Source organism: Ranitomeya imitator, chromosome 6 (genome assembly GCF_032444005.1).
Source record: "Ranitomeya imitator isolate aRanImi1 chromosome 6, aRanImi1.pri, whole genome shotgun sequence".
Lineage (NCBI taxonomy): Eukaryota > Metazoa > Chordata > Amphibia > Anura > Dendrobatidae > Ranitomeya > Ranitomeya imitator.
The window spans coordinates 326,844,849-326,869,958 of record NC_091287.1 but is presented as its reverse complement, the minus strand read 5'-3'; the positions used below and the strand labels follow the sequence as shown (position 1 = coordinate 326,869,958).

The 25,110-nt window shown below is 42.9% G+C and overlaps 1 protein-coding gene across 2 annotated transcripts in view; it reads right to left on the bottom strand.

Annotated features, from left to right (window-relative positions):
• Positions 1-25,110, bottom strand: part of KDM1B (lysine demethylase 1B) — a 114,254-nt gene that overhangs the window by 35,163 nt on the left and 53,981 nt on the right. For both annotated transcript variants that reach the window (XM_069730845.1, XM_069730846.1), the window contains 2 exons: positions 22,710-22,847; positions 13,542-13,713 (listed from right to left, as the gene is read on the bottom strand). In XM_069730845.1, coding sequence (XP_069586946.1) covers positions 13,542-13,713; positions 22,710-22,847 — 310 coding nt within the window. The remainder of the gene's footprint in view (positions 1-13,541; positions 13,714-22,709; positions 22,848-25,110) is intronic.

Below are 25,110 nucleotides of genomic sequence, written 5' to 3'. Positions count from 1 at the left end.
CCATTTTTATGCGCTAAACGCTCTCATTTTTCATATTTCTAGTGCAGTAATGCAGTTCAATTTTCATGTTTCATGTTTGCATGTTTCAGCGCTGCAGTGTGCTGTCTTATTTACTTGACTGGAGACCCCTGATGTGCCTTAACAGTGGACACCCCTCAATTCTAACTCCAACACTAACCACAACACACCCCTAACCCTAATCCCAAGTCTAGCCATAACCCTAATCACAACCCTAACCCCCACACACCCCTAACCACAACACACCCGTAACCCTAATCTCAACCCTAACCCTAATCTCAACCCGAACCACAACTTTAACCCCAACACACCCCTAACCCTAACCACAAGCCTAATCTTAACCCTATTTCCAACCCTAACGCTATGTGCCCACGTTGCGGATTCGTGTGAGATTTTTCTGCCCCATTTTTGAAAAATCCGCAGGTAAAACGCACTGCGTTTTACCTGCGGATTTCCCGCAGATTTCCAGTGTTTTTTGTGCGGATTTCACCTGCGGATTCCTATTGAGGAACAGGTGTAAAACGCTGCGGAATCCGCACAAAGAATTGACATGCTGCGGAAAATACAACGCAGCGTTTCCGCTCTGTATTTTCCGCACCATTGGCACAGCGGATTTGGTTTTCCATAGGTTTACATGGTACTGTAAACCTGATGGAACACTGCTACGAATCCGCAGCGGCTAATCCGCTGCGGATCCGCAGCCAAATCTGCACATAGCCTAATTCTAACCCTAGTTGTAACCCTAACCCTAGTTGTAACCCTAGCCCTAGTGGGGAAAAAAAATATATATTTTCTTTATTTTATTATTGTCCCTACCTATGGGGGTGATAAGGTGGGGGGGGGGGGGTCATTTACTATTTTTTTTTTTACCACTGTGATAAATATGAACGCAAAAAAATCAGATATAAAATAGGGGAATTATAAAATGTGTAACATGTTGTCCCCTTAAAAAATAATTTTATTATAAATACCATAAAAATACCTAATCCCAATGAAACACAAAAACAAAAAAAGAATCTAATTGTGCACCTAACCTAACATATGACCCTACGCTTACCTGCTATCCCTTCCTAGCAGTGGAGGTTGGCACCCTGATAGAACGATTTTGGGGCCCCCACTCAGCGGCGGCTATCCCCAGCTCACCCTGTTAAGTTCCTGACGCACTATAGGTGGGAAAACAATGAGCGTATAAAAGAAATGAAAGAAAGCATAGGGTAAAAAACTAAAGTGCACAAACAATATATCTACCCCCATGCAAAATCCCACATCAAAGAATATATGCACTGCAACTCAGCAATAATATTGACATATGGCTACACACCTGTAACGTACTGGCTCCAATAGCCACTACAGCCAGCACTAAATAGGGTTGCAGACAAAAATATAGGGACAATAGTAGCAGGGGGAGGTAGAATTACCTAATAATAAAATAGCCTGGTTCAAGACACTACTAGACTGTACATAGCAACCAATCTTGGATAACTTTTAGCAGCATGCAATATTAGTAAATTTTGATGGATAGTCAATGATAATAAATAGTCCATCAAAAGAACTGACATCCACAGTTCTAAACAATATATAGCACTGCAAATACCAAATATAAGTAAATGAGAAGGGGATTTTGCCCAAAAACACTAAGCTGCAAGCTAGTTGCTCAAATACTCATGGCTTACAATAGCTGCTTTTAGCAATATACAGTCTTGACAAGTACAAATAAATGATTCCAAGGACAGCAAGGGACTTAGCTTCCAACCAATCGCCCAGACGCGTTTCCCTGTCATACGGTTCCTCAGGAGGCAGAGATGTAGAACCAGTAGTGCATAGATGCAGGTGCCCTGATACCTGGGTCTGCATCATCTGCTAAATAGTGGTGATGCAGAGGGGGATGTTTGGACGTCAAAATGGTGCCTCTGTACATCCACAGAGTTCAGGTCACCGGTGGACAGGGCTGGTTGTCCGGCGTTAGGCCTGGCTGCAGAAGAGGATACATGGAGGCGACACTCCATGTTCTTGTCTATTGATGGTGTGGGGAGATCGGTGCCCTTTAAAAGGACCCATCGCCCCTAAGATTCAGATCAGGCATGGCATCCCACGTCCTTGGGGGGTATACGTGGAGGGGATACCCCACGTGTTTGCATATTGGCTGGAAAAGGATACCGCGCTTGCAAAGGCTTCTGTCCAGTGAATCGCTTATCCGGACGCTCCCTATCCGGGTGAATGGCAAATGCTCTGCTGGGAGTTTAGTCTCCTTATGAATGACACTATGTGATCTAGAGTAGAACCGAAGTCCTTGTCAATCTACAGAGATTGGTTGATGATATAAATAAATAGGCGAATCCATCCTTTTCTGAAGTTCTGGTGAGTCCAGAATCAAGGCAATATCTGATCCATAGTCTTGTTCTCAGCAAATCATTGGTGAGGGATCAGGAAATGAAACTTCCGTTTTCTAGGCGCGTGTACATTTCTAGACGCCTGTACGTTTCTAGAATACTTGTGGCCCCTGCTAGCCGACGTCTCGCATGAAGGAGAAGGACCATCTATATCGGTCCTTTGAGCACTCTGAGCCACAGAGGGTTCACGGAAGGATTCAATCTCTTGATCAGAGAAGCCATGGGTTGTGGCAGTGACGAAGCCCACTCAGGGAACTAGGTACTCTGGGATAAGCTGGGGTTGGCGATGAAGGGCTCCTGAGCTCATTTAGTGTGACTGGTTTTGGTGCCTTTAACCCCTTCATGACCCAGCCTATTTTGACCTTAATGACCTGGCCGTTTTTTGCAATTCTGACCAGTGTCCCTTTATGAGGTAATAACTCAGGAACGCTTCAACGGATCCTAGCGGTTCTGAGATTGTTTTTTCGTGACATATTGGGCTTCATGTTAGTGGTAAATTTAGGTCAATAAATTCTGCGTTTATTTGTGATAAAAACGGAAATTTGGCGAAAATTTTGAAAATTTCGCAATTTTCACATTTTGAATTTTTATTCTGTTAAACCAGAGAGTTATGTGACACAAAATAGTTAATAAATAACATTTCCCACATGTCTACTTTACACCAGCACAATTTTGGAAACAAAATTTTTTTTTGCTAGGAAGTTATAAGAGTTAAAATTTGACCAGCGATTTCTCATTTTTACAACGAAATTTACAAAACCATTTTTTTTAGGGACCACCTCACATTTGAAGTCAGTTTGAGGGGTCTATATGGCTGAAAATACCCAAAAGTGACACCATTCTAAAAAATGCACCCCTCAAGGTGCTCAAAACCACATTCAAGAAGTTTTTTAACCCTTCAGGTGCTTCACAGCAGCAGAAGCAACATGGAAGGAAAAAATGAACATTTAACTTTTTAGTCACAAAAATTATCTTTTAGCAACATTTTTTTTATTTTCCCAATGGTACAAGGAGAAACTGAACCACGAAAGTTGTTGTCCAATTTGTCCTGAGTACGCTGATACCTCATATGTGGGGGTAAACCACTGTTTGGGCGCACGGCAGGGCTTGGAAGGGAAGGAGCGCCATTTGACTTTTTGAATGAAAAATTGGCTCCACTCTTTAGCGGACACCATGTCACGTTTGGAGAGCCCCCGTGTGCCTAAAAATTGGAGCTCCCCCACACGTGACCCCATTTTGGAAACTAGACGCCCCAAGGAACTTATCTAGATGCATAGTGAGAACTTTGAACCCCCGGGGGCTTCACAAATTGATCCGTAAAAATGAAAAAGTACTTTTTTTTCACAAAAAAATTCTTTTAGCCTCAATTTTTTTCATTTTCACATGGGCAACAGGATAAAATGGATCCTAAAATTTGTTGGGCAATTTCTCATGAGTACACCGATACCTCACATGTGGGGGTAAACCACTGTTTGGGCACATGGTAAGGTTCGGAAGGGAAGGAGCGCCATTTGACTTTTTGAATGAAAAATTATCTCCATCGTTAGCGGACACCATGTCGTGTTTGGAGAGCCCCCGTGTGCCTAAACATTGGAGCTCCCCCACAAATGACCCCATTTTGGAAACTAGACCCCCCAAGGAACTTATCTAGATGCATATTGAGCACTTTAAACCCTCAGGTGCTTCACAAATTGATCTGTAAAAATGAAAAAGTACTTTTTTTTCACAAAAAATTCAGTTTTTCATTTTCACATGGGCAATAGGATAAAATGAATCCTAAAATTTGTTGGGCAATTTCTCCCGAGTACGCCGATACCTCATATGTGGGGGTAAACCACTGTTGGGGCACACGGCAGGGCTCGGAAGGGAAGGCGCGCCATTTGACTTTTTGAATGGAAAATTAGCTCCAATTGTTAGCGGACACCATGTCGCGTTTAGAGAGCCCCTGTGTGCCTATGCATTGGAGCTCCCCCACAAGTGACCCCATTTTGGAAACTAGACCCCCCAAGGAACTTATCTAGATGCATATTGAGCACTTTAAACCCCCAGGTGCTTCACAGAAGTTTATAATGCAGAGCCATGAAAATAAAAAATAATTTTTCTTTCCTCAAAAATGATTTTTAGCCTGGAATTTCCTATTTTGCCAAGGGTAATAGGAGAAATTGGACCGCAAATGTTGTTGTCCAGTTTGTCCTGAGTACGCTGATACCCCATATGTGGGGGTAAACCACTGTTTGGGCGCACGGCAGGGCTCGGAAGGGAAGGCACGCCAATTGGCTTTTTAAATGGAAAATTAGCTCCAATCATTAGCGGACACCATGTCACGTTTGGAGAGCCCCTGTGTGCCTAAACATTGGAGATCCCCCACATATGACCCCATTTTGGAAACTAGACCCCCAAAGGAACTAATCTAGATGTGTGGTGAGGACTTTGAACTTCCAAGTGCTTCACAGAAGTTTATAACGCAGAGCCATGAAAATAAAATAAAAATTTTATTTTCTCTAAAATGATTTTTTAGCCTGCAATTTATTATTTTCCCAAGGGTAACAGGAGAAATTTGACCCCAAAAGTTGTTGTACAGTTTCTCCTGAGTACGCTGATACCCCATATGTGGGGGTAAACCACAGTTTGGGCACATGTCGGGGCTCGGAAGTCAAGTAGTGACATTTTGAAATGCAGACTTTGATGGAATGCTCTGCGGGCGTTACGTTGCGTTTGCAGAGCCCCTGATGTGGCTAAACAGTAGAAACCCCCCACAAGTGACCCCATTTAAGAAACTAGACCCCGAAAGGAACTTATCTAGATGTGTGGTGAGCACTTTGAACCCCCAAGTGCTTCACAGAAGTTTATAACACAGAGCAGTGAAAATAATAAATACGTTTTCTTTCCTCAAAAATAATTTTTTAGCCCAGAATTTTTTATTTTCCCAAGGGTTACAGGAGAAATTGGACCCCAAAAGTTGTTGTCCAGTTTCTCCTGAGTACGCTGATACCCCATATGTGGGGGTAAACCACTGTTTGGGCACACGTCGGGGCTCAGAAGGGAAGTAGTGACTTTTGAAATGCAGACTTTGATGGAATGGTCTGCGGGCGTCACGTTGCGTTTGCAGAGCCCCTGGTGTGCCTAAACAGTAGAAACCCCCCACAAGTGACCCCATTTTGGAAACTAGACCCCCCAAGGAACTTATCTAGATATGTGGTGAGCACTTTGAACCCCCAAGTGCTTCACAGACGTTTACAACGCAGAGCCGTGAAAATAAAAAATCATTTTTCTTTCCTCAAAAATGATGTTTTAGCAAGCAATTTATTATTTTCTCAAGGGTAACAGGAGAAATTGGACCCCAGTAATTGTTGCCCAGTTTGTCCTGAGTACGCTGATACCCCATATGTGGGGGTAAACCACTGTTTGGGCACATGTCGGGGCTCGGAAGTCAAGTAGTGACGTTTTGAAATGCAGACTTTGATGGAATGGTCTGCGGGCGTCACGTTGCGTTTGCAGAGCCCCTGGTGTGCCTAAACAGTAGAAACCCCCCACAAGTGACCCCATTTTGGAAACTAGACCCCCCAAGGAACTTATCTAGATATGTGGTGAGCACTTTGAACCCCCAAGTGCTTCACAGACGTTTACAACGCAGAGCCGTGAAAATAAAAAATCATTTTTCTTTCCTCAAAAATGATGTTTTAGCAAGCAATTTTTTATTTTCTCAAGGGTAACAGGAGAAATTGGACCCCAGTAATTGTTGCCCAGTTTGTCCTGAGTACACTGATACCCCATATGTGGGGGTAAACCACTGTTTGGGCACACGTCGGGGCTCGGAAGGGAAGCAGCACCATTTGACTTTTTGAATAAAAGATTGGCTGGAATCAATGGTGGCGCCATGTTGCGTTTGGAGACCTCCTGATGTGCCTAAACAGTGGAAACCCCTCAATTCTAACGCCAACACACCCCTAACCCTTATCCCAACTGTAGCCGTAACCCTAACCACAACCCTAACCGCAACACACCCCTAACCACAACCCTAACCCCAACACACCCCTAACCCTAACCACAACCCTAATTCCAACCCAACCCTAACCCTAAGGCTATGTACCCACGTTGCGGATTCGTGTGAGATTTTTCCGCACCATTTTTGAAAAATCCGCGGGTAAAAGGCACTGCGTTTTACCTGCGGATTTACTACGGATTTCACCTGCGGATTCCTATTGAGGAATAGGTGTAAAACGCTGCGGAATCCGCACAAAGAATTGACATGCTGCGGAAAATACAACGCAGCGTTTCCGTGCGGTATTTTCCGCACCATGGGCACAGCGGATTTGGTTTTCCATAGGTTTACATGGTACTGTAAACCTGATGGAACACTGCTGCGGATCCGCAGCGGCCAATCCGCTGCGGATCCGCAGCCAAATCCTCACCGTGTGCACATAGCCTAATTCTAAAGGTATGTGCACACGCTTCGGAAAACGCTGCGGATCCGCAGCAGTTTCCCATGAGTTTACATTTCAATGTAAACCTATGGGAAACAAAAATCGCTGTACACATGCTGCGGAAAAACTGCACGGAAACGCAGCGGTTTACATTCCGCAGCATGTCACTTCTTTCTGCGGATTCCACAGCGGTTTTACAACTGCTCCAATAGAAAATCGCAGTTGTAAAACCGCAGTGAAATGCGCAGAAAAACCGCGGTAAATCTGCCATAAATCCGCAGCGGTTTAGCACTGCGGATTTATCAAATCCGCTGCGGAAAAATCCGCAGAGGACCAGAATACGTGTGCACATACCGAAACCCTAACCCTAACCCTACCCCTAACCCTACCCCTACCCCTAACCCTACCCCTACCCCTAACCCTACCCCTAACCCTAACCCTAACCCTAGTTCTAACTCCAACCTTAGTGAAAAAAAAAAAAAATTCTTTATTTTATTATTGTCCCTATCTATGGGGGACAAATGGGGGGGTCATTTACTGTTTTTTTATTTTGACCACTGTGATAGATTATATCACAGTGATCAAAATTCACATTGGAACGAATCTGCCGGCCGGCAGATTCGGCGGGCGCACTGCGCATGCGCCCGCCATTTTGGAACATGGCGGCGCCCGGGGAAGAAGACGGACGGACCCCGCCAGGATCGGTAAGTATAAGGGGGGGAGATCAGGGCACAGGGGGGGGGAGATCAGGGCACGGGGGGGCGTCGGAGCACGGGGGGGGGAGGGATCGGAGCATGGGGGAGAGTGATCGGTGTGCGGGCGGGTGGATCGGTGTGCAGGGGGGGTGGATCGGTGTGCAGGGGGGGTGGATCGGTGTGCAGGGGGGGTGGATCGGAGCACGGGGGGGGGGGATCGGAGTGCGGGGGGGTTTGATTGGAGCACGGGGGGGTGTGATTGGAGCACGGGGGGAGCGGACAGGAGGACGGGGGAGCGGAGCACAGGACGGAGGGGAGCGGGCCACAGATCGGGGGTCTGGGGGGGCAATCGGTGGGGTGGGGTGGGGGCACATTAGTATTTCCAGCCATGGCCGATGATATTGCAGCATCGGCCATGGCTGGATTGTAATATTTCACCATTTTTTTAGGTGAAATATTACAAATCGCTCTGATTGGCAGTTTCACTTTCAACAGCCAATCAGAGCGATCGTAGCCACGAGGGGGTGAAGCCACCCCCCCTGGGCTAAACTACCACTCCCCCTGTCCCTGCAGATCGGGTGAAATGGGAGTTAACCCTTTCACCCGATCTGCAGGGACGCGATCTTTCTGTGACACAGCATATGCGTCACAGGTCGGATTGGCACCGACTTTCATGACGCATACGCTGTGTCACAGGTCGGGAAGGGGTTAAGACAGGGAATATTGGTCATGAGCCTTTAAGACCAGGGGATACTGGTTCTGTGCTTTTAAGACCAGGTAATACTGGCCGTATGCCTTTAAGACCAGGAAATGCTGGTCATGTGCCTTTAAGACCAGGGAATACTGGTTATGCGCCTTTAAGACCAGGGAATATTGGTCATGCTCCTTTAAGACCAAGGAATACTGGTCATGCGCCTTTAAGACCAGGGAATACTGGTCATGCACCTTTAAGACCAGTGGTTAGAGAAAAAAAAATCCTTCCGGAAGACAAAGATAGTTTGAAGGTTGAGATAATTTGCTCAGTACCAAATTTATTAGGACACTTTAATAAGAACAAAACAACGCGTTTCAGCCCACAATTGTTAAAAAACAATTAAATTACATATCGTCTTAGCAAAATTTAAAATTTAAAAGTTAAGAAAGGAGAAAATAATAAAAAATAAAAAGTATAATTTTTTTTATTATTTTTTATTATTTTCTCCTTTCCTAACTTTTAAATTTTAAATTTTGCTAAGACGATATGTAATTTAATTGTTTTTTAAATACTTTTCGAAAGGATTTACTGTGTAACTTTACAATTTATAATATGTCTTGTATATTTATTTACATATATATAATTTTTTTTTTTTTATTATACCATTATAACATTTGATACACCAGGATTGGTTTAAGATCACACTGACTCACTTAGGGTGGAGTGTTAATCCTAATTAATTCAGGCACACCCCTGCTATGTGTTAGGAGTCACCAGTCTATAAAGATAACTTTCTTTTAAAACATTTTTAAAAGCACATATTATACCTGATGAAGGCAGTTGTGGGCTGAAACGCGTTGTTTTGTTCTTATTAAAGTGTCCTAATAAATTTGGTACTGAGAAAATTATCTCAACCTTCAAACTATCCTTGTCTTCAGGAAGCGCCAAGAAAGGATTTTTTTTTCTCTAAGGGTACCGTCACACTAAGCGACGCTGCAGCGATACCGACAACGATGTCGATCGCTGCAGCGTCGCTGTTTGGTCGCTGGAGAGCTGTCACACAGACAGCTCTCCAGCGACCAACGATCCCGAAGTCCCCGGGTAACCAGGGTAAACATCGGGTTACTAAGCGCAGGGCCGCGCTTAGTAACCCGATGTTTACCCTGGTTACCAGCGTAAACGTAAAAAAAACAAACACTACATACTTACCTTCCGTGTCTGTCCTCCGGCGCTCTGCTTTCCTCTGCACTGTCAGCGCCGGCCAGCCGGAAAGCAGAGCAGTGACGTCACCGCTGTGCTTTCCGGCTGGCCGGCGCTCACAGCCAGTGCAGGGAAGCAGAGCGCCGGGGACAGACACGGAAGGTAAGCATGTAGTGTTTGGTTTTTTTACATTTACAACGGTAACCAGGGTAAACATCGGGTTACTAAGCGCGGCCCTGCGCTTAGTAACCCGATATTTATCCTGGTTACCAGTGAAGACATCGCTGGATCGGCGTAACACACGCCGATTCAGCGATGTCTGCGGGAGGTCCAGCGACAAAATAAAGTGCTGGACATTCCCCAGCGACCAACGATCTCCCAGCAGGGGCCTGATCGTTGGTCGCTGTCACACAACGATTTCCTTAACGATATCGTTGCTACGTCACAAAAAGCAACGATATCGTTAACGATATCGTTATGTGTGACGGTACTGTAACCATTGTATTCACATGCAATCCTTGGATCAAGGCTGGCATAGTTCCTGCAATAGTGCTGCATACCGGAATATTATAAGGCGTGGATCCATCATACGGATCAATTGAATGTACATACAAGACATCCAAAGGGTGAGTGCAACTATATTTCTTGCTGTGAATATACACCTACACTTAGACTCTGTGCCCCTTGTCTCCTCTTTTATATCTCCTTCCGATATCCTTGTCACCTTTAAGACCAGGAAATACTGGTCATGTGCCTTTAAGCACAGGGGAAGATGCAGGGGGGGATAGCAGTACTTTCTTACCCGGTTGCATGTGCCCCATCAATGTAAAACCATCGCCCCTGTGACCTCCATGAATAGGCCAAAGCCGGGGCCTACATTTCTGCAGCCGGGGGAAGCAACACCAGGGGTAGAATAGAGGAACATTGGTGGTTGGTCGAGAGAAGCAAGCGTTCCCGTTCTAGGTGGGAAGCGTCAGAAAAGGTGGGCGGAGCCGCCTTAGCACGCCATAGTGCGGACGCGGCTTCCGGGATGCAGCCTACACATCGACCGAAACCGGGGGCTAAATTTTTGCAGCCGGCCAATGTGTTACCTCAGGGAGGTGGGCCACAGGGAAGCCATGGCTGAGGCTGCCTGTCAGCATGTGAATATTCCACTGCAGAGGCCCACCGCTGACTGGATCCACTCACCATCGGTGCACATCCCGGCATGGAGCCGCCGTGGATGACTGGGTTTCAGTGCCGAGGAAAGCGCGCGCACTCTGTTGTTCTCCTATGGACACTAAGCAAGAACTGGTTAGCTGAGAGCAAGCAGGAGGATATATACTGCAGGGGAGGAGCTAACTTTCTTTTGTATCACTTAGGCTAAGTTCACACTGCGTTAGTGCAGTCCGTTCAACACATCCATTAAATGGACTGTAATAACGCAAGTGCCGACGTTTGCACAGCGCTAGCACAGATGGAGCATCTGCTAGCTCCATCTGCGCTAGCAGTGACGGACCCGGAAACGCTGCAGCCTGCGTCTCGGGTCCGTCACTCAATGACGGCACATCGCTAGTTGTGAAAGTAATCGCTAGCATTGAAAGTAATGGCGGCGTTAACGGACTACGTTACACCGCGTTATGCCGCGGTGTAATATAGTCCGTTAAATGGGTCACACTAGCGCAGTGTGAACCCAGCCTTAAGGTACCGTTACACTAAGCGAAGCTGCAGCGATATAGACAACGATGCCGATCGCTGCAGCGTCGCTGTTTAGGTCGCTAGGAGACGTCAAACACGGCAACAGCAGAACGATGCAGGAGCGATCCAGTGACATACTTATCGTTCTCGCTGGTTGTTAGCTCCATGAAAAAACATTGCAGGCATCGTTGCTTTTGCTGTCAAACATGACGAATCACGCTGACCTGACGACCAAATAAAGTTCCGGACTTCTAGCTACGACCAGCGATGTCACAGCGGGATCCTGATCCCTGCTGCGTGTCAAACACAACGAGATCGCTATCCAGGACGCTGCAACGTCACGGATCGCTGTCGTTCTCGTTCTAAAGTTGCTCAGTGTGAAGGTACCTTTAGCGTCAGCCTTCTAGTGGCAGCACGGTCTGTGTCACCCACGGTCTGTGTCCCCCAATGAGGCGAAGGAGAAATCTATATTTATTATAAATAATTAAAATAGTATATTCATACAAAAGACAAGAAAGGGACAACCAAATACAGGGGGAGGTTACCCAGCACTAATCCAACCACAAACAAAGCGGGAGTGAGAAGGACGTGATACAATGAAATCTGCTGTGAAGCTGTGTCATGGGTCTGTGCACTGTATATGGAATGCTGGTGCTGCTCCCCCATGCCCTGGGATTTATTGTATCACGTCCTTCTCCCTCCCTCTGTTTTTAAGGCGGTATATAGATTGTTTAGTGCTTGGATCACTTCCCAGTATTATATAGCAAGACGCTTTGCATTGCTGGGCATACACTCAGCTGCCTTCCTTTTAGGGAGTATAGAAATTCGTGACAACTTGTATTCTAATCCTCTCTTCCTGCGGGTATATACACTTTCACTGTGCACGTTATCTATATATTTAAATGACTATTCATAGCTATATTGTAGTCTGATTATTTACAACTATATATGTGGTTGGATTATTGCTGGGTAACCTCCCCCTGTATTTGGAGGTCCCTTTCTTGTCTTTTGTATGAATATACTATTTTATTTATAAATATACATTTTTAATTGTACTTTTATTCACTTCCTTTCTTTTATGGCACCATAACATATTAGAATATGCTTTTGATGTATCATTGAAGTGACCCAGCCGTTGCTCAATAGGACTATGGGAATAAGGACAATAGGCAAGCAGCTTTGTGAGAAGGTATCAACTGTTGGCACAATTATTAGAAAATGGAAGAAACACACAATGACTGTCAATAATCCTCAGTCTGGGGCTCCATGCAAGATCTCGCCTCGTGGGGTAAGGATCATTCTGAGAAAGGTCAGGAATCAGCTCAGAACTACACAGGAGGACCTAGTCCATGACCTGAAGAGAGCTGGGAGCACACTCTCAAACATTACCATTAGTAACACAAAACTCTGTCACGAATTAAAATCCTGCAGGGCACGCAAGGTCACCTGATCACACCAGCACATGTCCAGGCCCGATTGAAGCTTGCCAAAGACCATATGAATGATCCTGAGGAGGCATGAGAGATGGTCATGTGGTCAGAGGAGACCAAAATATAACTTTTTGGGATCAACTCCACTCGCTGTGTTTGGAGGCAGAAAGATGATGAGTGCAACCCCAAGAACACCGTCCCAACTGTGAAGCATGTGTTTTTCTGCAAAGGGGACAGGATGACTGCATTGTATTGAAGGGAGGATGGATGGGGTCATGTATTGCAAGATTTTGGCCAACAACCTCCTTCCCTCAGTAAGAGTATTGAAGATGTGTCATGGCTGGGTCTTCCAGCATGACAATGACCCGAAACACAAAGCCAGGGCAACTAAGAAGTGGCTCCGTAAAAGCATTTCAAGGTCCTGGAGTGGCCTAGCCAATATTCAGGCCTGAACCCAATAGAAAATCTTTGGGAGGAAGCTGAAACTCAATGTTGCCCAGCAACAAACCCAAAACCTGAAAGATCTGGAGATAATCTGCATGGAGGAGTGGGCCAAAAACCCTGCTGATGAGTGTGCAAACTTGGTCAAGAACTGCAGGAAACAACGGACCTCTGGAATTGCAAACAACGGTTTCTGTACCAAATTCTAAGTTCAGTTTTTCTATTGTATAAAACACTTATTTTATGCAATAAAACACAAATTAATTAATTATGTAAAAATCACACAATGTAATTTTCTGGATTTTTTTTTAGATTCTCTCACAATTGAAGTGTACTTGTGATAAAAATGACAGACCTCTCCATTCTTTATAGGTGGGACACTGCTGATTTTGCAAGTTTTATCAAATACGTATTTTCCTCATTGTACATTTTCTTCCAGACTGTAATAATATGACATCTGCTTTGTATATGTAGACAGTTAATTGATTTATCTTTTTGTTTTGTAACGTAAAAAACAAACAAACATGCTCTGTGAATGTATGTATGTATGTATGTATGTATGTATGTAATACCTCCAAGTGGGACATCTTGATGCTGACTTTTATCTTTCCTCCATTCTGAAACAACATCCAGGATGGCATTAAAATGAAAATCCATGCGTTTGTCGATAGCTGAATCAGTTAACCTTCCTCCTTCCTGAATTAAATCACACTTTTCTCGCAGTTTCCGCATTTTAGTCCCAGTCTGTTATTATACAAATATAAAGATAGAGAACGGGATGAGAAAAAGAACCAACAGCAAAAAGATAGCATACATCTAATGGTTAAATCAACATCAAATTTTCTCTTTTATTCTTTGCTATAAATAAAGACTGAAGCAGTTAGAAGAAACTGAAAAACATTGAGACTATGCACAACAAGTCGTTTTGATATTGTAGTGTGTACATTCATTCTTTTTACCATTTTTAAACACTTAAGGCAGGTTTTGTAGCGGACCCACCTGAAAAAGACATTGTGTTCACATAATACTTATTTCCATGAGCAGTTTCTTTTAAAATAAACTTTTTGTTCTTACTCGGGATCCCCTGGTCCAGAGCTGAGTCTCTGTCACTACTCCCAGTGTTTGCTGTCATATCAAGAGTGCTGCAGTCAATCAGGGAGCTTAGTGGCACTAAGCCTCTTATGCCATCTACTCTGGAGTCGAGCTGATGAGCTCCCCAATTCGCAGCACCACGCTGTTGACTTCACATCAGTGCTGCAGACAATAACAGACACACCAGGAGCAGCAGCGGAATCTCAGTGCTGGTCCCGGTAAGAATGAGTAAAACACAAGGGTTTTTTAGTTGCTGTTTTTTTTAAGCAAATTATACATAGGGACAGTTCTTCTAAAACTGGAAAAGCCCTTTAACAAGGAAATAGCAGAACACTGACATGTCATGTTTTCGGCTTGGGCACCTGTGGCTCCATCACTGGGCAGGTTGGCAGGTACAGTTATGGCCGAAAGTATTGACACCCCTGCAATTCTGTCAGATAATACTCATTTTCTTCCTGAAAATGATTGCAAACACAAATTATTTGGTATTATCATCTTCATTTAATTTGTCTTAAATGAAAAAACACAAAAGAAAATGAAGCAAAAAGCAAAACATTGATCATTTCACAAAAAACTCCAAAAATGGAGCAGACAAAAGTATTGGCACCCTCAGCCTAATACTTGGTTGCACAAACTTTAGCCAAAATAACTGCAACCAACCGCTTCCGGTAACCATCAATGAGTTTCTTACAATGCTCTGCTGGAATTTTAGACCATTCTTCTTCGGCAAACTGCTCCAGGTCCCTGATATTTGAAGGGTGCCTTCTCCAAACTGCCATTTTTAGATCTCTCCACAGGTGTTCTATGGGATTCAGGTCTGGACTCATTGCTGGCCACTTTTGAAGTCTCCAGTGCTTTCTCTCAAACCATTTTCTAGTGCTTTTTAAAGTGTGCTTTGGGTCATTGTCCTGCTGGAAGAGCCATGACCTCTAAGGGAGACCCAGCTTTCTCACACTGGGCCTTACATTATGCTGCAAAATTTGTTGGTAGTCTTCAGACTTCATAATACCATGCACACGGTCAAGCAGTCCAGTGCCAGAGGCAGCAAAGCAATCCCAAAACATCAGCGAACCTCTGCCATGTTTGACTGTAGGGACCGTGTTCTTTTCTTTGAATGCCTCTTTTTTTCTCCTGTAAACTCTATGTTGATGTCTTTGCCCAAAAAGCTCTACTTTTGTCTCATCTGACCAGAGAACATTCTTCCAAAACGTTTTAGGCTTTTTCAGGTAAGTTTTGGCAAACTCCAGCCTGGCTTTTTTATGTCTCGGGGTAAGAAGTGGGGTCTTCCTGGGTCTCCTACCATACAGTCCCTTTTCATTCAGATGCCAACGGATAGTACGGGTTGACAATGTTGTACCCTCGGACTGCAGGGCAGCTTGAACTTGTTTGGATGTTAGTCGAGGTTCTTTATCCAACATCCACACAATCTTGCATTGAAATCTCTTGTCAATTTTTCTTTTCCGTCCACATCTAGGGAGGTTAGCCACAGTGCCATGGGCTTTACACTTCTTGATGACACTGCGCACGGTAGACACAGGAACATTCAGGTCTTTGGAGATAGACTTGTAGCCTTGAGATTGCTCATGCTTCCTCACAATTTGGTTTCTCAAGTTCTCAGACAGTTCTGTGGTCTTCTTTCTTTTCTCCATGCTCAATGTGGTACACACAAGAACACAGGACAGAGGTTGAGTCAACTTTAATCCATGTCGACAAATGCAGGGAGCCAGCACACCGAGGAAATACAGGAAGCACGGATCTCCGTCCTGACGTGACGTGAAGAATATCCAAAAAACGAAAAGATGATCCAGCTTCCAAATAAAATATAAAAGTTTAATCCAACATATTAAAATAAGGAGACAACTCCTGGGACGGCATCATACACATAGTAAGGCGAGCGACGCGTTTCGACCAAGCGGTCTTCATCACAGCTGATCTGCTAAATGACATATCCGGTATATATACAATATAGCACCAATCAAATGCTAGAAAAATGTCATGTGATACATAGGTAAAAAAAAAAAAAAAATTCACAAATGTACCCAATAAATTCAAAACAATAATGTGCAGAAGGATATATACAATAGATAATGAACAATAAACAATGCACAATGAATAAGAATAAAGACATAAAGAAAATGAAAAAATACAAAGGGAGGGACATTGCTAGTAATGAAACATTAGTTCATTTCGTTTGTTCAAACCACCTGGAAACCTTGTACCTAGATTAAAGATCCAGAACGCTTCTCTGGTAAGTAACACTCTGTGAATATCCCCACCACGCGGAGGTTTTTTAATTTTCTCAATACCTATTACTTTTAAAGAAGCTGTATTGCGGGAATGAAAATCAATAAAATGCCTCGCCACCGAGGAAATGGTGCGACTATTATTTGTAGTGCATTTGATGTCATACAAGTGTTCCGATATGCGTTTTTTTAATTTCCGAGTAGTACACCCGATATATGATTTGTCACAAACCGTACATTCAATTTTGTAGACTACAAATCGTGTATTACAGTTTATAAATGTTTGAATTTTGTATTGATTTTTATTTCCTCCGGTACCAAAAAACTTAACGGTGGTAAGATGTCTGCACGTAGTGCAATTAGTTACATTACATTTGTAACAACCTATACAATGCAACCAAGTATTAGTTGAATGTTCAGAAGAAAAGTGATTAGGAGATATTATGTTGCCTAAGGTAGGCGCTTTTCTGGCTACTATATTGCATCCCTTAGACAGAATCTGAGCAAGAGTGGGATCTTCAAGTAAAATGGGCAAAGCTTTATTAATAATAGTTTTGATTTTATTAAACTGTGGACTAAATTGTAGACACACATATGGTTTATTGCCTATATTAGTTCTATTTATAATTTTCTTTTTTTTATTTTTATTATTATCGCTTGTACCACTGTCTATCTCTGAGGGGATAAGACTTGATTGCTCTTTCTGATTTACTATATGTGCTGCTCTGTCTAGCATCCAATGCGGATATCCACGTTTTAAAAATTTGTTTCGTGATTGGATTAGATCTTTAAATAAATCATTATTATTGTTACAGTTTCGCTTCAATCTCGTGAATTCACCTACAGGAATTACCTTAACTGTGTGCCTGGGATGACTACTTTTAGCGTGAAGTAAACCATTACCTGCCATTGGTTTTACAAAAGTTCGTGTGGAAATAAATTCATTAGGGACACCTGTCAACTCCAGATCTAAAAAGGAAATCTTGGACACAGCCTGAACATATGTGAATTTTAAATTAAAATTGTTGTCGTTAATATAGTTTACAAAGTCCTGTATGGCAGATACATCGCCACGCCAAATAAACAGCGTATCATCAATGTATCTGCCATACCAATGAATACATGCAGAAAACGGATTGGAAACTGCAAAGAGGTGTGAATACTCCCAATAAGACATGACCAGATTTGCTAGGGAAGGTGAAAATTTAGCCCCCATGGCCACACCTGTGCATTGCAAAAAATATTCAGAATCAAAAGAAAAGAAATTATGCGTCAAAAGAAAATAAGTTACCTGTAAAATAAAATTAATCAGATCACTTGAATATGAACTATACTTGTTCAGATGGAATTGTAATGCTTGTATTGCAACATTGTGAGGGATACAAGTATATAAAGAAACGACATCGCAACTTAGCCAAGTATATTCCAATTTCCATTTCTTTTTTGTTATGATACCCAGTATATCTTTGGTATCCTTAATATATCCTGGGGTCCTGGATACCAATGGCTGTAGTAAAGAATCAAGCCACTGGCCAAGAAATTCATTTAGAGATCCTACGCTAGAGACTATGGGTCTCATAGGTGGAAAAGCAGCTTGTTTATGAATTTTAGGAAGCCCATATAAAATGGGCATCACTGGATGAGAAACTCGTAAAAAATCAGCCTGTTTAATGGTCAGAACCCCCAAAGATATTCCCTCTTCAATAATTTTGTCAATTTCAGATTTAAATGAGGGGGTAGGATCAGAAGTCAATTTTTTGTAAATATTAGTGTCCGCTAAAGATTTTAAAATTTCATTTTTGTAGTCAGAGGAATTCATGATGACAATTATGCCTCCTTTATCACTAGTTTTTATAACTACGTCATTCATATCTTTTATCTCCTGAATAGCTCGTTTCTGGTTTATAGATAAATTGTGTTTGACTGAAACCCTTTGATTCTGCAGGGTTTTAAGATCTCGTTCCACTATTTCTTGAAATTTATTCATACATTCAGCCCGAGACTGCAAAGGATAAAAAAAGGGATTCTTTGTTACCAAATCTAGAGATTGATTGACCAATTTATTGGATTCAGTATCCTGATCCTGTAAATCCTGCAGAATCAAAAGGGACATTTGTTCATGAAAATCCAAAGAATGAAAAACATTTGTTGTCCCATAATTTTCCTCAGACAAATATTCTTGTTGTTCAGCTGAAAAAAAATGTTTTTTAATTGTAAGATTCCGAATGAATTTGTTGATGTCCAAGATTGTTGCAAAAAGATTAAAGTCTTGATCCGGCGCAAAATTTAAACCAAAAGACAATACTTCCAATTGGTCTTGTGTAAAAGATCTAGATGATAAATTTGTAACATTATTATTCATCTCATTGCACCCTTCCTGCGGCGGGTCTGCACACCATAAAGACTTTCTGTGCTTCCTCCCACCGCGCCTTTTGCGTTTTTTGGCTTATTCACATGTCTAATGGGACTGGTATCTGTGAGCTCATTGAGGGAGGCATCCGATGTGCTGCAGCCATTATCGTCAGAATCCCCCTCTCTTGAGCTAAAGCTTACAAAACGCTTGTTCTGTTTTTTGCGGCGATTGGAAAACCGCAGAATGGATCTGGGTGTTTTAGAGGAGTCTATGCCTTCATTCCAGTTGAACACTTTATTGGTTGCATAGTCGTCCAAATCTCGTTGAAATTTGCGTTTTTTTCGTTGTATAATTTCATCCTCTAATATTGTGACGTCTTCCTGAATTTTCTTGTACGAGATGTCATTTTCTAGAATGATGTCCATACTCTGCAGATTTGCTTTAGATACATCAATTTCTTTTTGTATGTCATTAAGTTTTTTATCCTCATATTTCACAATTAAACGCATGAGATTAAGTGAACAGGTGCTTAATATTTCGTTCCACTCCTCAGAGAATGAAGTGCCCAAATCAGTAGTGGCTTTCAGATGTAGCAACATTTCCTTCAAATGTACCAGAAAAAACCTAGCTGTGATGAAGACCGCTTGGTCGAAACGCGTCGCTCGCCTTACTATGTGTATGATGCCGTCCCAGGAGTTGTCTCCTTATTTTAATATGTTGGATTAAACTTTTATATTTTATTTGGAAGCTGGATCATCTTTTCGTTTTTTTAATCCATGTCAACTGGCTGCAAGTGTGATTTAGTTATTGCCAACACCTGTTAGGTGCCACAGGTAAGTTACAGGTGCTGTTAATTATACAAATTAGAGAAGCATCACATGATTTTCTAACAGTGCCAATACTTTTGTCCACCCCCTTTTTTATGTTTGGTGTGGAATTATATCCAATTTGGCTTTAGGACAATTCTTTTTGTGTTTTTTCATTTAAGACAAATTAAATGAAGATAATAATACCAAATAATTTGTGTTTGCAATCATTTTCAGGAAGAAAATGAGTATTATCTGACAGAATTGAGGGGTGTCAATACTTTTGGCCATGACTGTATGTCAGAGGTTAGACACACAAACATCAAAACCTATTAACCTATAGAGAATTCTAGCGATAGAATATACGGTACTACCAAAAATGTCTTTGTCTGAAAATGACAAAAGATGAATATTATGCATTTGTAAACAAGTACACATAAAAAAACGCTTAGGCAAGTTAGTCCACAGCTACAATTAACATCAATTACAGTTAGAGGTCAATAATAATATGACATGTAAATATGTTACAAACCAATATGATATAAGGTATAAAAGATCATAGACCCAAAAAGAAAACAAGTAGAAAAAGGTTGCACAGATATCAGGTCCAAAAGACCTGTCAACCCTCACTAGGAGGTATCAGCATAATAGACAAGAACAAAAATAAAGGATATTGGGAACAGAAAATAGTAAAAATGATCACAAATAGTGCTGTAACTGAAAATATGTCTCTACTGATAAGCAGGTAAAGCCCAGTATCATTTATGGGTGTTCTAGAGGTTGTCCATGATGGTGGGAACACCAGGACATCACATGGGAAACTATGTGCAGTAGTGAAAAAACTAAATCAGGAAAAATATTGCCATGGTGCTAATAATCATAAAGCTCGATCTTCTGCTGACGAAGCCATAGAGGTGAAACGAGCGTTGAGGTGCTCTTTTCGCCTCCTTCTACGCACCAGGCTTTTACACCATGTCCCAAGGTATTTAATCTATAATACATAGTGCTACCTCTGCATCTCTATCTATCTTCCTGCATATTTGATGGTTTCTAGATTATTAGAACCACAGCATGATTTTCCTGATTTTTTTATTACTTCATATGGTCTTCTATGTGACGTCCTGACCTCTTTTCAGTTACAGCACTATTTGTAATCATTATCATTTTTAGTATGTTCCCATATCATTTATTTTTGTCCTTGTCTATTATGCTGATACCTCCTTCTAGTGAGGGTTAACCGGTATTTTGCACCCGACATCTGTGCAACCTTTTTCTACTTATTTTCTCTTTGGGTCTATGATCTCTCTCTACCTTATATAATATTAGTTTGTAACCTCTTTACTGAGCGTATTATGTAGGGAGTGATACGAGTCTTTATAAGGCGGCCTATTGTTTTTCCACTCTCACCCCTTGTTATTAAATTTTTTGTCATTCCTCTCACCAATTGTCAATTGGTTATTATTGTACTAGATGGTGGCCCGAGTCTAACGCATCGGGTATTCTAGAATATGCATGTCCACGTAGTATATTGCGCAGCCCACATAGTATATTGCCCAGCCACATAGTATATTGCCCAGCCACGTAGTATATTGCACAACCCACGTAGTATATTGCCCAGTCACGTAGTATATTGCCCAGTCACGTAGTATATTGCCCAGGCACGTAGTATATTGCCCAGGCACATAGTATATTGCCCAGGCACGTAGTATACAGCACAGAGCCACGTAGTACATTGCCCAGCCACGTAGTATACTGGCCAGTCACGTAGTATATTGGCCAGTCACGTAGTATATTGCCCAGCTACGTAGTATATTGCCCAGCTACGTAGTATATTGCCCAGCCATGTATGTCACAGGTTAAAAAATAAAAAATAAACATATACTCACCTTCCAAGGGCCCATTGTAGTTCGGTCACATGACCGTGACGTCATGGCAGGTCCTTCTTGCGCAGGCCCTGTGAGGACGTCGCGGTCACATGACCGTGACGTCATGGCAGGTCCTTCTCACGCAGGCGTGTAGGGCCTGTGATGACGTCGCGGTCACATGACCATGACATCATGGCACAGGTTAAAAAATAAAAAATAAACATATACTCACCTTCCAAGGGCCCATTGTAGTTCGGTCACATGACCGTGACGTCATGGCAGGTCCTTCTTGCGCAGGCCCTGTGATGACGTTGCGGTCACATGACCATGACATCATGGCAGGTCCTTCTCCCATACCATCCATGGCAGCGGAACCTGCCGCTTGCATGGAGCGGTCACCGGAGCGCCGCGAAAGGTGAGTATATAATGATTTTTTATTTGTTTTAATTATTTTTAGCATTAGATGTTTTTACTATTGACACTGCATAGGCAGCATCATTAGTAAAAACTTGGTCTCACAGGGTTAATAGCGGCGGTAACGGAGTGAGTTACCCGCGGCATAACGCGGTCCGTTACCGCTAGCATTAACCCTGGGTGAGCGATGACTGCAAGGAGTATGGAGCGGGCGCTGACTGCAGGGGGGTAGGGAGGGACTAATCGGACTGTGGCCGTCGCTGATTGGTCGCGGCAGCCATGACAGGCAGCTGGCGAGACCAATCAGTGACTTGGATTCCATGACAGACAGAGGCCGCGACCAATGAATATCCGTGACAGACAGAAGGACAGACAAAGACGGAAGTGACCCTTAGACAATTATATAGTAGATTTATATGATTGTTAATAAATTTTTATACCTTTTTCTCCAATTCTAGTTTCATATTTTTGGGCTTCTTATATAGTACTAGTTTGCAAATGCATACTATTCATATTTAGTAATTGGCAGACACCCATGTTTGTTTTTGGTAATCTAATCATCATAACCTACCTGCCCACAAACGGCCACTACATAGTAAACAAAGAGGAGTTTTGGCTCTATGCACTGCGTATATCTGTTCGCAGTGAGACAGCTAATCAGTTGGGTTTCTAGATGTCGGGCCAAAAGGATAGACTATCAGCAAAAAAGTCCTGGATACCCTCTTTAAATGTCCATGCAAACTAAAAGTGTAAACTCAATGTAATCCTACTCACTCAATATCCAAGAGGGGGGTTCTACCTAAACCTGTGCTAGTTATATAGAGTAAGTGATGTGGAGTCTGATTCATCCTCTGAAAAACTAAATTTTATATCTCTGAAAAACTAAATTTTATATTAGATTATTGTATTTATTTCTTTCCTTCATGCTAACAATTAAGGATCAAAGACATTCACCACAGAAACCCACTTGCTCGCACATTATTGCAATGGGGTTGTTGATGCATCCATTCACAATCTGGGCTCCTTTTCCAACGGTGATGCCCTTAAATGATTTGTCATCCCAAACTCTACCACCAATTCGGTCTCTTGCTTCAAGTATCATCACCTAAAATGTAAAGTAGAAATATACAATTATTCCAATAATGCACTTAAAGCTACAAGCGTACTGTATAAGCAGATGGTATCCTAAAGGGCTTTTCCAAGGATGGAAGAAAAATTGACTAAATAGCTTAAAACAACTTGTACTCACCTGACAAATCTGCTGACTTTCTGATTGTCTCCACCTCCCAATCACTTGCATTAGCAGTCACGGGCCTCTAAGGCCAAATGTACATGTTGAGTATTTGGTGAGTTTTTTACCTCCATGTTTGTGAGACAAAATGAGGAGTGGAATAGAGGAAAAGTATAATAGAAACACGTCTCCACTTTTGTATTTTTCACCCACTCTCAAATTTGGCTTACAAACACTGAGGTAAAAAACTCACCAAATACTCAAGGTGTGACTGTGGCCTAAAGCCAGTGATTGGAAGTAGAAGTCACATGGGAATACAAGCACAATTATTACAGCAAGGTAAACAAAGATGACACGGACCAACAGAGCTGGGCAAGATTTATCTAAAGTAGAGGTTATTTTGGCATTTTATGCCATTTACTTTATTTAGTTTTAGTACCCTTTTGTGTAAAACTAGATGGAGGCCCGATGCTACCGCATCGGAAGGGCGGTAATGTCACCATGGGGGCAGGCATGCGGCACTGTGGTTGCCTAATGGCATCCTGTGATAATCTAATTACTTTTTCATCAGGGGACTCATGTGCTTGACGCCTACACTTATATGCATTGTTTGTCCCAGCGATGCTGTTGCTCTTCAAGAGTCTCCTTTGCCCTTTGTTGTCTTCGGCGTTGTGCCTTTGCTGCTTTTCTTTCATTGTCATTGGCGTACTTTTTAGGAGGAGCCATGTTGGAATTGATATTTGCTTTTTAAAAGGGTTTTCCCAAGAACAAAAGTTAATTTTAAAAACTGTCCGTGACTGACCGTGTATCGAACATACCACAGCTCCTGGGCAGGGGAGGAAGCAAAAGAAAATACTGACATTACAGCAGCAGATCGCAGAGGATACATTTTGTGAGGTAAAGTATTTTTTTAAAAAGTCAGTGAAATATTTTACCTCACAAAATGAATCCCCTGCTGTAATGTTAGCATTGTCTTTTGCTTCCTCCCCTGCCCAGGAGATGTGGGATGCTCTGTACACGTTCAGACACGGTCAATTTTTAAAATGAACTTTCATTCGTGGGAAACCCCTTTAATGTAACCGGCTTCCTCTGCCTGTAGACACGTCGTGCATCGGCCGCCGGGATCAGCTGAATGATTCACTGCCCCTGCGCGTAATTCGCGCAGGCGCAGTAAATGAGACCGCCGCCATCTTGGTGCAGAGAGATAGTGGCGGTGACATTAAAACTGCACATGCACTCCTCCTGTACAAAGATGGTGGCAGTCAGTGAATCATTCGGCTGATCCCGGTGGCGGTGTGTTCGCGATGGTGTTTCGCTAGTGGTACTGCGCAATAGGTTTGTACCAGCAGCAGTTTCCATATTGAGACACCATCACTTGGGTGTCCCAATATGGCAGTCGGTGAACTTCCTCCACTTGGAATTCTGGGATACGGTGACATTTGGACAGAACAGGAAATTAAAACATTACAAGGCAATTATATAAATAGATACTAAGATTAATAAAAATTGGACAAAAAGTTTCTCATCCTCTTTGCAAATCTGGCAAGTCACTCTAAACTCATGAAAAAAAATTGCATCTTACTTCAGGGGCTTCTGTTTAAGATTGACGTATAAAATGCTATAGATTTGTAAATGAAACACTAGGGTCATACGACTGTATGTTCTCCCTTTACACTAATCACACGCTGATTAGACTCTGATTAAAGCTTTATCAGAGTACCTTCATAGTGTGATCCGATTTTTTTAGCTGGGGAGAAGATGGGGGAAACATTTTTTGTCCATCTTCAGATATCACAGACCTGGGCAAGATGCGGCCCGCGGGCCGCATCCGGCCCGCCTGACGGTTGTAAACGGCCCGCCGCCCCAGGCACCGCTCGGCTCCCCTTCCCTTGCCGCCCGCCGCCCCAGGCACCGCTCGGCTCCCCTTCCCTTCAGCCACGCCTGCGCCTGTGCGCCCTGCATTCAAACTCCTGTCCGCTGAGAGGCGCTGACCGCCGCTGGCACTTCCGCATCAGGGAAGCGCCAGCAGCAGGTGACGTCCCTCAGCGTGACACATGCTGCTGCTCTGCTCCGTTGCGCCGGACGCCGGTGTTCTGTGTGGCACTGCAGCGCTGTACTGAGGTCACTTGTGGAGTCG